The sequence below is a fragment of the Bufo gargarizans genome, chromosome 11, assembly GCF_014858855.1.
Source record: "Bufo gargarizans isolate SCDJY-AF-19 chromosome 11, ASM1485885v1, whole genome shotgun sequence".
Taxonomy (NCBI): Eukaryota; Metazoa; Chordata; class Amphibia; order Anura; family Bufonidae; genus Bufo; species Bufo gargarizans.
This window is the reverse complement of record NC_058090.1, coordinates 50,917,333-50,932,224: the sequence shown is the minus strand read 5'-3', so window position 1 is coordinate 50,932,224 and position 14,892 is coordinate 50,917,333. Positions and strand designations below refer to the sequence as shown.

Sequence of the window (14,892 nt, the reverse complement as noted above, 5' to 3'; positions counted from 1 at the left end):
GTATTCCGTGAGGGGCATGGCAAGTTTTTAGAATTTTTTATTTTTTGTCGCAAGTTAGTGGAATATGAGACTTTGTAAGAAAAAAAAATGAAATAAAAATCATCATCATTTTCCGCTAACTTGTGACAAAAAATAAAAAGTTCTATGAACTCACTATGCCCATCAGCGAATACCTTAGGGTGTTTACTTTCCGAAATGGGGTCATTTGTGGGGGTTTTCTACTGTTTGGGCATTGTAGAACCTCAGGAATCATGACGGGTGCTCAGAAAGTCAGAGCTGTTTCAAAAAGCGGAAATTTACATTTTTGTACCATAGTTTGTAAATGCTATAACTTTTACCCAAACCATTTTTTTTTTGCCCAAACATTTTTTTTTTATCAAAGACATGTAGAACAATAAATTTGGCGAAAAATGTATATATGGATGTCGTTTTTTTTGCAAAATTTTACAGCTGAAAGTGAAAAATGTCATTTTTTTGCAAAAAAATCGTTAAATTTCGATTAATAACAAAAAAAGTAAAAATGTCAGCGGCAATGAAATACCACCAAATGAAAGCTCTATTAGTGAGAAGAAAAGGAGGTAAAATTCATTTGGGTGGTAAGTTGCATGACCGAGCAATAAACCGCTAAAGTTGTGGAGTGCCGATTTGTAAAAAAGGGCCTGGTCACTAGGGGGGTATAAACCTGTGGTCCTTAAGTGGTTAAAGGGATAATCTGAAAATTTCTAATTATCCCCTATCCACAGGACGGGTGGGGGTCCTGATGCTGGGACTCGCCAGACATAGCTGAGCGACAGGTGAATGACCCCTTGGGTGGGGGGGGTCTGTAGAACGACCCCACTGAGCCAATAGCCATCCCTCACCCTGAGGATAATTACTGGAACACCCCTTTAAGGAATGCCAGTCACCTGCCAGCCTGCGGCAGTGATGGCCCTGTCACCCTATGGGGTAGATGCCTCCAGTCTTATCACTGCCTCAGTTCCCTCCGCCGCCATAACTGCACACCGGCAGACTGTACTAGGGGAGCGCAGATTACCCGAGGTGTCTCCCTCCTCACTGCCGCTGGAGCTGTCCGTGTCCTCGTCCTCCGAGCTGCTGCCCTCATTTTCCGGGTAATCCACCTCCATGTCATTGTGGTTACTTTCCTCCCGATTTGATACATATGCAAATTAACCTGAGAGGAGTCCAGTACGTGACTCCTCTCAGGGACAGGACTCATCTCATTTCACAAAATCCCGGTGACAGGTTCCCTTTAAATAAGTGTTTATGACCTCTTAGTAGTTTAGAGGGTTATTAGATGACCGGCACAAAGTGAAAGTGAAAGTACCAGTCACACAGCTAGAAAAACAGTTAACCCTTTGTGACAAAACAGCTCAATATATTTTAATAAAGGCCAATTGAAAAAAGGATTTTTAGCCTGAAATGAGTAAAATGCAACCATAAAAAAAAAAAAAAATTTCAATTGAATAGACCGGTCTTATCTGATAAAACAGACCAAGTAGGACCTGCAGCGAGTTTCTCGGATCGGACACACAGATCTGTTATAAAAAAAAAAAAAAAAGCACATGAACAGACCAATTATTTTTTTGTAATGGGTAGTGTACTTTCACACTAGCGTTATTCTTTTCCGGTATTGAGTTCCGTCCTAGGGGCTCTATACCGGAAAAAAACGCTTCCGTTTTATCCTAATGCATTCTGAATGGAGAGCAATCGGTTCAGGATGCATCAGGATGTCTTCAGTTCAGTCCCTTTACGGTATTTGGACAGAGAAAAAAACGCAGCATGCTGCAGTATTTTCTCCGGCCACAATTCCGGAACACTTGCCGGAATGGGCATTAATTCCCATTGAAATGTATTAATGCCGGATCCAGTACCAAGTGTTCTGGAAAACCGGATTCTGTTTCCCGGTCTGCGCATGCATAGACCTTTAAAAATGTGAAAAATATATAAATACCAGATTCGGAATTTCAATGCATTTGTCAGACGGCTCTGGATCCCTCTACAAATGATATCCGATTGCATACGGATTTCCAGATCCGGCAGGCAGTTTCGGCGACAGAACTGCCTGCCGGATCCTCACAACGCAAGTGTGAAAGTACCCTTAAACGGACAGCACACGGAAAATCATATGGTCGTGGGAATAACGACCAATATAATGAAGTATGCTGTATACAGACAGGTCATGGATCCTCCATTAACTCTTGTCACAGACAATACTACGTGAAGTGGAGACACAGTCAAAAGAATCGCGCCAAGCAAAGAGCTGAGACATGTGGATAACAAGTTATACTAAGAAAAAGAAAAAATACAATGCAACAACACTCTGCAAACCCAAAAAGTACAAGGAAATATTCTGGTGCTAATGCTACGCTTATTTTGTAAAGTTCAGATTCTTGGCAAATACATTTTGTACTAAATTATTTGTGCCTGCAGTCACTGGAAGCCATCTGGCACCAGGAGAGGTATAGAGTGGGCTCAGCATGCATGTTGGTACCTGCATTCCCTGGACTTAATGGAGGCCATTATGGCACCAAAAATGGAAAAAGGCAGAGTGGACCCAGCATGCATGTGGAACCTGCACTCCCTGTATTTTATAGTGGCCATTATGGCGCATAACAGGTAGTATTTAGTGTTAGGTTCCCGTCTTACAGAGATCGCCTTGACATTTGGCAGACGGGTCAAAATAATTTTGTACAAAATGTATTTGCCAAGAATCTCAAATTTACAAAATCAGAATAGCATTAGCAGCAGAATGTTTTCTACTATTACTAAGGCATTATTGTACTTTATTTCGGTTGCAGAGTGCTGTTGCATTGTGTTTTTTTCTTCATGTTTCTATCCTTGGCAGGGCGCCCCTGCACATTGGGATGTGTTGGCTGACCCTCTTTTTCTTACACAAGTTATACTCAACACGTAATACAAAAGAAAGGAACATGGCGTTCACGTGGAGGATGCTGAACAGGACATATCAGCCGTCAATATGCAGAATGTCCTAGTTTTTATAATGACACAATAACCACATATCTGATTACTGACGACACACTGTGCAATTCACTAAAACGTCCAACATCAGGAAGCTCCACGTCAGGGGCACATCAGACAGTGATTTATCAGCTTGTACCTCTACAATACTAAATCCTCCACACAGTCCAAATGCTGGAGCAATCTAAGTATAATAATCAGGCGATTCAGATTTACACTGATAAATATATATCTGCATTTCCTGATTGTACTGTAAAAAAGTTTTAAAGAGGACCTTTCATGGAATTTATTTTCCTTGTTTAATTAAAGGGGTTGTCCCACAAAAAAAATATTCTATAGTTTTTAAACCAGCCCCTGGATCTAAATACTTTTGTAATTGCATGTAATTACAAATTTAGCATAACCACTGAGCTATTCAATAAAATGTATCTGTATAGCGCCACCTGCTGTTTGTTTCTTTATTTCTTTGTCCAGCTCACTGAGATGGCCGCACATGCTCAGTTTCATCCTTTAACTGCCTCCAGAACTGTGATAGGTGGAGCATGGACACGCCCCCTTAGCTGTAGCAGAAAAGACAATCCCCTTGAGCAGTCAGCTTGATACAAATCTAGCAGAGCAATGAATGGGGGAGATATCTGGATCCATGGGAGGTACAGGGCTGGTTCTAGCTTTGTTAGAAAGAGGTTGTCGTGTCCTGTATGATTCAGAGAAAAATATCCCACGGCGCAAAAGACCAACCACAGGTCACCAGGATCTTCGTTCAAAGTATTTATTGCAGCGATACAACGCGTTTCGGGGAATCCCCGAAATGCATTGTATCGCTGCAATAAATACTTTGAACCAAGATCCTGGTGACCTGTGGTTGGTCTTTTGCGCCGTAGGACATTTTTCTCTGGAACTTTGCATCTTCTTGGGGATTCCAGGCATCTCCGATAAGAAGACTATCCGTGGCTGCAGACTTACCACTCTCCGGGCTCTCAGGACCCACTTTGATGAGCGTTCATTAGAGTTGTGCCTATCATTAGCACAACCCAACAAGGTGAGCCTTGTATTTGTTCTTTATTTTTCTGTCCATTGCGGAAATACCCTATAGTGCGCCCATCTGCTTAATTACAGCACGAACCAAGCCTGTGTACCGTGTCCTGTATGATTTCTGATGTTCATTTTTTTACATTAGTCATGGGATAACCCCTTTATGTACCTTTACTTGTGGGGTACCCTCCACTGATGCTGCCACCCTCCTGCAGTTTTCGCACCCAGTATGTCAATACTGAGCATTGGTACAGGGAGGAGGAGACTCCAGGGTTTCACAGGGGGCGTCTTCTTCTCCCTGGCTGTGCCGCTGTCCAATCGCAGCAGAGTGCGGCACAGCCAGGGAGAAGGTGAGCTGTTTTTCTCCCTGGCTGTTACACTCACCTCTGTGATTGGACCACGGCACAGCCAGGGAGAAGGAGACACCCCCTGTGAAACCCTGGCGTCTGCTCCTTTCTGTACCGATGTTAAGTATTAACATACTGGGCACAAAAACGGCAGGTGGGCACAGTGGGGCATGTGAGAGGTATTTGAAAAAAAAAGAACAAGAATGGTAGCATCAGTGGAGGGTACCCCGCAAGTAAAAGGTACTTAATTAAACCAAAAAATTCCATAAAAGGTCCTCTTTAGGGCACCTGCGCATGTTGCGGAATACGTTCAGTTTTTCCATGTGGATTCCCATGTGGAAAAAACTCATCTTGGGGTACTTTCACACTAGCATTTTTGTTTTCCGGTATTGAATTCTGTCAAAAAAAACTGATCAGTTTTATTCTAATGCGATCTGAATGAAGAGCATTCCGTTCAGGATGCATCAGTTCAGTCCCTCTTACGTTTTTTGGACGGAGAAAATACTGCAGCATGATGCATTTTTCTCTCTGGCCGAAAATACTGAACACTTGCCGGAATGCAAAGGTTTAAAAGTAATATTAGGAAGTATCACTTTACTGAGAGAGTAGTGGATGTATGGAATAGCCTTCCTGCAGAAGTGGTAGCTGCAAATACAGTGGAGGAGTTTAAGCCTGCATGGGATAGGCATAAGGCCATCCTTCATATAAGATAGGGCCAGGGGCTATCCATAGTATTCAGTATATTGGGCAGACTAGATGGGCCAAATGGTTCTTATCTGCCGACACATTCTATGTTTCTATGCCGGATCTGGCATTAATTTCCATTGAAGTGTATTAGTGCCGAATCTGGCATTAAGGCCTAGTTCACACAAACGTTTTTTTTGCGAGTGTAGGCGCAGTTTTTTTGTGTTTCGTATACGGAACCATTCATTTCAATGGTTCTGCAAAAAAACGGAATGTACTCCGTATGCATTCCGTTTCCGTATTTCCGTTCTGTTGAAAGATAGAACATGTCCTATTATTGCCCGCAAATCACGTTCCGTGGCTCCATTCAAGTCAATGGGTCCACAAAAAAAAAAAAAACGGAACACATACGGAAATGCATCCGTATGTCTTCCGTATTCGTTCCGTTTTTTCTGAACCATCTATTGAAAATGTTATGGCCAGCCAAATTTTTTCTATGTAATTACTGTATACTGTACATGGCAATGGCATACAGAAAAACGGAACGGAAAAACGGAAAGGAAACGGAACTCAAAAACTGAACTACGTTTTCGTGAAAAACAGACCGCAAATAACTATAAAAGCCATACGTTCTTGTGAACTAGGCCTAAGTGTTCCGGCAAAACGGACCAACTATAACTTTCAGTAGGGGTGACCCTGCTGGTTACAAACATACTCTTCATCTCCAATCCAGTGGTGCATTTAGGAGAAATAGGCGTTTTAAAAATATGCAAATTAGGAGTTAGGTGCACCCAGGGTGGGCTTTAGCAGCTCTGTGCAACCTAGCTCCTCCGCTCTGTTTCCTTGGACATTTCCCCCCTCAATCTGGACACCTGGTCCTGTCAATCAAGTGGAGGGGGGAGTCCAGGGAAATTGAGCAGAGGAGTTAGGGTGCACAGAGTTGTGAGGGCCTGCCCATGGTGCACTCAAGCCCATATTTGTATATTTTTTAAAAACATTTCCCCTAAATGAAGCAACAGATTGGCGAATGACAGGTATGGTTTTATTTGGCAAAGTCAGCCTTACTAGGTGTGGCTGGTTTAATAGGGTTGATTCGGCTGACAGATGTCCACTGACAGTGTTAGAGCAGCTTGAGTACTGGATTTCAACTTGACACATCCTTCATTCCCCATGCGGAAAACCAAACAAACGCCATTATAGTAAATAGGGTCTGTTCAGCTTCACTGGTTTCAGAAAAAACTAGTGGTTGTGTGAACGTGGCCTAAGAAGCAAATACAATCATTTTATTTAAATGGCAAAAAGATAAAAGTTCAGTTCAGCATAGGATTTTTACCTTTTCTCCCAGGAGTTCATGCCTAAAATGCTGAGCAGCAGTCGGGAGTAGTAGAAGGCTGACTCTGGTTTTTGGTTGTCTGGTTCCTCTTGAGGCATCGCTCTCATGTGGAGGTTACTGAAATGCTTCTCTACAAATTCCTTCTCTTCTGCGCTTTGCTTTAAAATAGCATTACTGACCTCATTCTCCAGTTTTTCAGAAAAGCAGGCAGGTGGTGGAGAGGGAACGTTTAGAGGAACTCCAGCTCTTTGAAGGCACTCAGGACCTGTGGCTCCCAGATACTGCAAAAGGCAGTCAAGAGCATCCTCCTCATCTGACAAGCTGTCCCATAAAGGCAGAGCTTCCATGCCTCTTCTTCTAGAATGAACCAAGGAGAATTCCTCAGACTCCCGTTGGCCTGTTGACTGTTCTTCTTCTACAGTAACAGAAGACGTATTAAAGGCAGGAAGAAGGGAAGACCACTGAGACTTTTGTCCTGAATGTTCAAGGGCAGGTCCATAAAGGATGGAAGATTCCCAACTGTACTTGCCCGAAAGGTCCCTCATGATAATGCGAACCATTGAACTAGCAGAAGATAGTTCCTCACCAGGAGGCAGCTTCTCCTCTGCTGGGATCTGCAGGCAGGACACTAGTGTGGTATTATTCAGTACAAAGAACTGAAGGTTGGGGCTATGGAAGAGCTGTGGGGAGAGGTCAGAGCTTTCACTGTAGGGGTTGTCATGATTCTCACAGATCTGGCTAGTCAGCATGGCAGGGTCTCCACTCATGGGATAATGTCCTAGGTGGTTCACCAGATGTGTGATAACGGTCCTTGCTGCTACTGGGATCAAACCTTGCTGCTTTTGGGTTTTCACTGTAATTAAAAAAATACATTTTAGTGCAAGAACATAATATACATTAATAATTAAAGTCCACATTTTAATTATTTTTCATGTTAACCAGGATATAATTTGTATTAATGTATGTGCTGTTGCTTAGACAGTATTAATATACTCCATAGCACTGTACAAAGATAGATACTCACTTCAGCCCTTAAACCATTTATGGCTCATAATCTAAATTTCCCCTCCTCAAAACTGGTCCAATTTTAAGGCAAGTCAGTAGGCTTTTGGAAAGTGGGAGGGAACTGGAGAAACAGAAAACCCCACAACACATGCAGAACATACAAACACAATGCAAAACTTGTCCTTGGTTTAAGTCTAGTCTAGTTTCCCAATCCCGCAAGTCACAGTACTAACCACTAATCCACTATATATATGGTACTTGGACATACACAGATTGCCATCATGAACACCACCACTTAATACTGTGTAGGTTCTCCTTGTGCCACCAAAACAGATATGACCTATTGAGACATGGACTCTTCAACACTTCTGAAGGTGTGCTGTGGTATCTGGCATCAAGTAAGCAGTAGAGTAAACTGAGGTGTGCACGGTTGCCAACCAGAATTTCTATTTTTTTCTGGACAATTTTTCCCAAAATCCCGGATAGGCAGGATTTATTTTATGGACAAGTTGGAAAACCATAATGAATGATAACGATTATAAGTAATACATATCTATAGCTCAATATACTGATCCAAACTCACTGGCACCCTTTACTCTGAGCTGTAAAATGATAATTACCACTACAATAATCTAATCAAGTAGCATCAGCCTAAAAAAAAAAAAAAATCAAGGACACATCTATTTTTTTCATGGACGGGAAAAAAAAAGTCACCTACTATTACGGACTGTCCAGAAATTTCTGGACGGTTGGCAAACCTAATCTCTTTGGATTAGACTTGTTTTTCCAGCACATCCCACAGATGCTCGACTGGATTGAGAACTGGGAAATTTGGAGGCCAACACCTTTAACTTGTCATGTTCCTAAAGCCATTTCTGCATAATTTATGCAATGTGGCTGGTACATTTTCCTGCTGAAAGAGGCCCCTGCTGTAAGGCAATAAAAATATCTAGTTAGGTGGATCTCGTCAAAGTAACATCCATATGAATGCCAGGCCCCAAGGTTTCTTTTGTAGAACCTTGCCCATAATATCACACTACCTCCACGACTTCCCTTTCTCTGACATTTGCATCTCTTCCCCAGGTTAGCAATGCATCAACACCATGGATTTCTGATGCTCGTATACCCACTGTAGGTACTTTCAGCGGTAGACAGGGGTCAGCATGAGCACTCTGACTGGTCTATACAGCCCCATATACAGCAAGCTACGATACACTGTGTGCTGACACCTATTATAGCTAGCAGTAACCTTTTCAGCAATTTGTGCTACAATAGCTCCTCTGTGAGATTACACCAGACTAGCCTTTGCTCCACACTTGAATCTATAAGCCTTAGGCCCCTATGAACCTGGTTTACGTCATTGGACCACTTTTGGTAAGGTACCAACCACTGCAAACACCCCACCAGACCTGCCATTTTGAACATGCTCTGAATTGGCGGTCTAACCATCACAACTTATCCCGGTCAAAGTGGCTCAGATCCTCATGCTTGCCCATTCCTTCTGCTTCCAACACATCACCTTCCAGAACTGGCTTTTCACTCACTGACTCCTATATCCCACCCCATGGCAGGTGCAAATGAACAAGATAATAATAGTTTTCACTTCTCCGGTTTTAAAGGGGTTTTCTAGGATTTTCCTCTGGATAGGTCATCAGTATATGATCGGTGGCGGTCTGACACTTGGGACTCCCACCCATCAGCCATTTTCAGTGCTAACTAAGCACAGCACCGTACATTGTATAGTGGCAGTGCTTGGTATCGCTCTCATCACTTCATTGGGGCTGAGCTGCATCTAAGAAAAATGCAATGCAAAAGCACTCTGCAAACCAAATAAAGTACAATAATGCCATAGTTATAGAAAATATTCTGGAGCCAATGCTACGCTTATTTTGTAAATTTGAGATTCTTGGCAAAAATCTTTGGGCCCGTCTGGCGGCGCCAAGGTTATATCTGTAAGATGGGAACCTAACACTAAATAATACCCGTTATGTGCCATACATAGGATGATTTTAATTAGTGTAATTATAAAGCAGTAGCCTGCTTTCCTTGCATTCATTGGAAGCCATCTGGCACCAGAAGTATAGAGTGGGCTCAGCATGCATGTTGGTACCTGCATTCCCTGGATTTAATGGAGGCCATTATGGCACCAAAATTGGTAAAAGGCAGAGAGGACCCAGCATGCACGTGGAACCTGCACTCCCTGAATTTTATGGTGGCCGTCATGGCACATAACAGGTAGTATTTAGTGTTAGGTTCCGCCTTACTGAGATCGCCTTGACGTTTGGCAGACGGGTCCAAATAATTTAGTTACAGACGTGGACAAAATTGTTGGTACCCTTTGGTCAATGAAAGAAAAAGTCACAATGGTCACAGAAATAACTTTAATCTGACAAAAGTAATAATAAATTAAAATTCTATAAAATGTTAACCAATGAAAGTCAGACATTGTTTTTCAACCATGCTTCAACAGAATTATGTAAAAAAATAAACTCATGAAACAGGCATGGACAAAAATGATGGTACCCCTAACTTAATATTTTGTTGCGCAACCTTTTGAGGCAATCACTGCAATCAAACGCTTCCTGTAACTGTCAATGAGACATCTGCACCTCTCAGCAGGTATTTTGGCCCACTCCTCATGAGCAAACTGCTCCAGTTGTGTCCGGTTTGAAGGGTGCCTTTTCCAGACTGCATGTTTCAGCTCCTTCCAAAGATGCTCAATAGGATTGAGGTCAGGGCTCATAGAAGGCCACTTTAGAATAGTCCAATTTTTTCCTCTTAGCCATTCTTGGGTGTTTTTAGCGGTGTGTTTTGGGTCATTGTCCTGTTGCAAGACCCATGACCTGCGACTGAGACCAAGCTTTCTGACACTGGCTAGTACATTTCTCTCTAGAATTCCTTGATAGTCTTGAGATTTCATTGTACCCTGCACAGATTCAAGACACCCTGTGCCAGACGCAGCAAAGCAGCCCCAGAACATAACAGAGCCTCCTCCATGTTTCACAGTAGGGACAGTGTTCTTTTCTTGATATGCTTCATTTTTTCGTCTGTGAACATACAGCTGATGTGCCTTGGCAAAAACTTCGATTTTTGTCTCATCTGTCCACAGGACATTCTCCCAGAAGCTTTGTGGCTTGTCAACATGTAGTTTGGCATATTCCAGTCTTGCTTTTTTATGATTCGTTTTCAACAATGGTGTCCTCCTTGGTCGTCTCCCATGTAGTCCACTTTGGCTCAAACAACGACGGATGGTGCGATCTGACACTGATGTTCCTTGAGCATGAAGTTCACCTTGAATCTCTTTAGAAGTCTTTCTAGGCTCTTTTGTTACCATTCGGATTATCCGTCTCTTAGATTTGTCATCAATTTTCCTCCTGCGGCCACGTCCAGGGAGGTTGGCTACAGTCCCATGGATCTTAAACTTATGAATAATATGTGCAACTGTACTCACAGGAACATCTAGTTGCTTGGAGATGGTCTTATAGCCTTTACCTTTAACATGCTTGTCTATAATTTTCTTTCTGATCTCTTGAGACAGCTCTTTCCTTTGCTTCCTCTGGTCCATGTCGAGTGTGGTACACACCATATCACCAAACAACACAGTGATTACCTGGAGCCATATATATAGGCCCAATGGCTGATTACAAGGTTGTAGACACCTGTGATGCTAATTAGTGGACACACCTTGAATTAACATGTCCCTTTGGTCACATTATGTTCTGTGTTTTCTAGGGGTACCATCATTTTTGTCCATGCCTGTTTCATGAGTTTATTTTTTTACATAATTCTGTTGAAGCATGGTTGAAAAACAATGTCTGACTTTCATTGGTTAACATTTATAGAATTTTAATTTATTATTACTTTTGTCAGATTAAAGTTATTTCTGTGACCATTGTGACTTTTTCTTTCATTGACCAAAGGGTACCAACAATTTTGTCCACGTCTGTAAAAATGTATTTGCCAAGAATTTCAAGTTTACAAAATCAGCGTAGCATTAGCAGCAGAATATTTTCTATAACTATGGAATTATTATACTTTATTTTCTTTGCAGAGTGCTGTTGCATTGTATTTTTAATTCTTCATGTTTCTAGCCATAGCAGCGTGCACCTGCGCATTGGGATGCTCTGACTGACCCCCTTTTTCTTGCAGTTGTACTGAGCTGCATCTAAGCCACCTAGCCTCACATGGCCTACCAAAAGCATCAAGAAGGCCGCGGCACTACTGCAAGCGCTAGTGCCTTCTCAAACAGCTGATCGGTGGGGGGCCTGGGTGTCGGACCTCCACTGGTCAGATAATGATGACCTATCCAGATAGTTCATCAGTTAAATAATCATGTAAAACCCCTTTAATGTGATGACTGATCAGTGTTTATAAAATTACAGGTGCATGAGATCTTCCTGACATATGATGCCAATGAGGAGACGACCATGGCTGCTGATTATTCATACTGAATAATGGTGGAGTTATACTAAGACCAATGACAATTATGCACAGCGGAGCGCGCCAACCCCAATGTTAATTCAGTTTGTCATTCAATATTTGGCCAGTCCTGTAAAAAATAGCAGTAGTGTTGATGTGTTCATTACATGATTAGAGGGAAGTGAAAATGACCCTCCGAAGAACAATGCGGTTACAGCCGGGGCTCAGCTCAACGAGTAGCGTTTATCTCCAAAGTATCTCCTGACAACAGAGAGTAATAGTCCCTTGGGGCTGGAGGGTTTAACTATAGGTCAACGAGGGAAAGACAAATCTGATCATCTTCTAATTAAGGACAGAATATCAAACTCATCCTTCCCACTAATACACCACTCTCACTTGGCATCTGATAATTAAACCATACACTTGGGCAGGAGCTCACAATTCATCTCTATTTAGGAGATCTGGCCCCTGGGCATGGGTGATATTGGAAAGGCTTTGGACATATGCACGCAATTACTTTTGTTCTGCTTTAATTAAGGCTGGCTTATATAGGACTTTTATGCAAACTAATGAAAATTAGATTAAGTGAATGTATAAAGATCCATCAGCAGAAAGCAACGCACGGCCAGTTAAAGCCAACGTGTTACTGAAACCATAATGTGTCCACAGCACTGCTAGAGAAGCAGGTCTATACGTGGCCGCCTGCCAGCAGTCACCAGGAGATTGCTGCCTCGCTCTAGAGACGTGTCTATACAGCCTAGGTCTATTGCATTGCAGATACAGTCGGGACTAGGACTACACAAAGACTTTGGGAGACATTTATTTCCAACTAACGGTTGCCAGAATGAGCCCATTTATGTGGCCACAAAGGCGTGGGAGTGTATAACTGCATTAAAAGGCAGTGTAGTCTTCCAATTTTGGATCTATAATAGCAGTTATACTGGCTGATACCCAGCTTTCCTAGAAACTGGAGGATCTGCGGAAAAAAAAAAAACAACACTGTAGAACTCAATGAATTATATTCAATGGTGACTCTTCCTTCCAGGATAAAATGAGATTTAATATACAGTGCATTCTGAAAGTCTTCACTATTTGACTTTTTTTTAAACTTTTTTTATGTTGTGGCCTTGTGCTAAAATAAAATGAAAATCTGCACTTAATACCCCATAATGAGAAAGTGACAACAGAATGTTAGAAAGCTTTGCTAATTTATTGAAAATGAAAAAATAAAATCTTGCTTTGACATAAGTATTTAGACCCTTTACTCAGGACTTAGGTATGATGCCACAAGGTTTGCACACCTGGATTTCTCAAGCTCTGTCAGGTTGGATGGAGACCATCGGTGGACAGTCATTTTCAGGTTTCTCTAGAGATGTTCAATTAGGTTCAAGTCAGGGCACTCGGTTAGGCCACATTCACAGAGTTGTCCCTAAGGCCTGTACTACACCAACAGATTATCTGACCAATATCTGTCCAATCAGACCAATAGTTGGTGTGTATAACAAAATATCTGTGTGTAATAGGCCATCTGACCAATGATTGGTCAGAAAATATGTCAGATAATCTATTGGTGTAATACAAGCCTAAGCCTCTCCCGTGTTGTCTTGGCTGTGTGCTTAGCATCAGTCTTGTTGGAGGGTGAACCCTCGGCCCAGTCTGAGGCCTGGAGCACTCTGGATAATGTTTATTTTAAGAATCTCTCTGTACTTTGCATCAATCAGCTTCCCTTCAATCCTTACCAGTCTCCCTGTCCAAGCCGCTAAAAACACCCCCACAGCATGAAGCTGTCAACACCATGTTTCACTGTAGGAATGATATTGGGCATATGATGAGCAGTGCCTGGTTTCCTCCAAACAGGACACCTAAAACTTAAGCCAAAAAGGTTCAATCTTGGTTTCATCAGAATGGAGAATCTTGTTTCAACACAGCCCTTTAGGTGCTTTTATTTTATTTTTTGCAAACTTTCATGTTTTTTTTTTTACTGAGGAGAGGCCATTCTCCCCCAATTACTTAGTTTGGTAGAGCGACCAGCTCTAGGAAGAGTCCTGGTTATTGTTCCATTTAAGAATTATGGAGGCCACTGTGCTTTCAGTGCAGCAGAATTTTATTGTCCCCTTCTCCAGATCTGTCCCTCCACACAATCCTGTCTCTGAGCTCTACAGGCAGTTCTTTCCTCCTCATGGCTTGTTTTTTTATATGATCTTCATTGTCAGCTGTGAGACCTTATACAGACAGGGCTGTGTCTTTCCAAATCATATCCAATCGGCTGAACTGACCACATGTGGTCTCCAATCAAGGAGTAGAAACATCTCCAAGATGATCAAGAGAAATAAGGTCCCAGAGCTAAATTTCAAGTGCTATAGCAAAAGGACTTATACTTACGTCTATTTGAAATTATAGTTTTTCCTTTTTAATAAATTAGCAAAACAGTTTTAATTTTTTCATTATGGGGTATTGAATGCAGATTCATGGGGGGAAAACTAGATTTTTTTTGTATCTTAGCACAAGGCCGCAACATAAAATGTGGAAAAAGTGTAAGGGTCTAAAGACTTTCCGAATGCATTGTATATGATGCACACCCCAAAAATTCACAAGTTCACCAATTAGGAAACGCTGGCGAAGAATTGATCATACCCCCTGCTTCAGCTTTCTGGTGTAAATCTAGAGGTAAGTGGCAGTTCTACACTGCCCTCCCCACAGGGGACCTGTGACCTCTCCTGACATGTCTGTCTTATTAACTACTTGTATTCCCCATATAATAACAATTCGGGAACAACTAGTCTTATGACTCTATATTGTGCCATTTCTCTATTATTCCTGCTAGAACATTATTAATTACTTGTCAGCAGTCTGCAAAAATGGTCCAGCAGTGAGGGTGTGCCCATGACCAAAGTAGGACATGTTGCTGTGTGGGTGCATGGTCTGAGATCCCACAGAGGCGCTTCATAGTGCTTCCGTGTGCATCCGATCCATATCTTGCACCTGTGATATGGACTGAACAGGGCCGGTGGCCATATATTATGGACACACACATGAGCCGTTATACTGATGAACTATCCTTGGGATAGGTCACCAGTATCTGATGGTGGAGGT

The 14,892-nt window shown here is 42.2% G+C and overlaps 1 protein-coding gene across 5 annotated transcripts in view; it reads right to left on the bottom strand.

Annotated features, from left to right (window-relative positions):
* The window catches only part of RALGAPA1 (Ral GTPase activating protein catalytic subunit alpha 1), a 174,168-nt gene that overhangs the window by 45,418 nt on the left and 113,858 nt on the right, over nucleotides 1–14,892 (bottom strand). For all 5 annotated transcript variants that reach the window (XM_044271450.1, XM_044271453.1, XM_044271451.1 and 2 more), the window contains one exon: nucleotides 6,376–7,228. In XM_044271450.1, coding sequence (XP_044127385.1) covers nucleotides 6,376–7,228 — 853 coding nt within the window. The remainder of the gene's footprint in view (nucleotides 1–6,375; nucleotides 7,229–14,892) is intronic.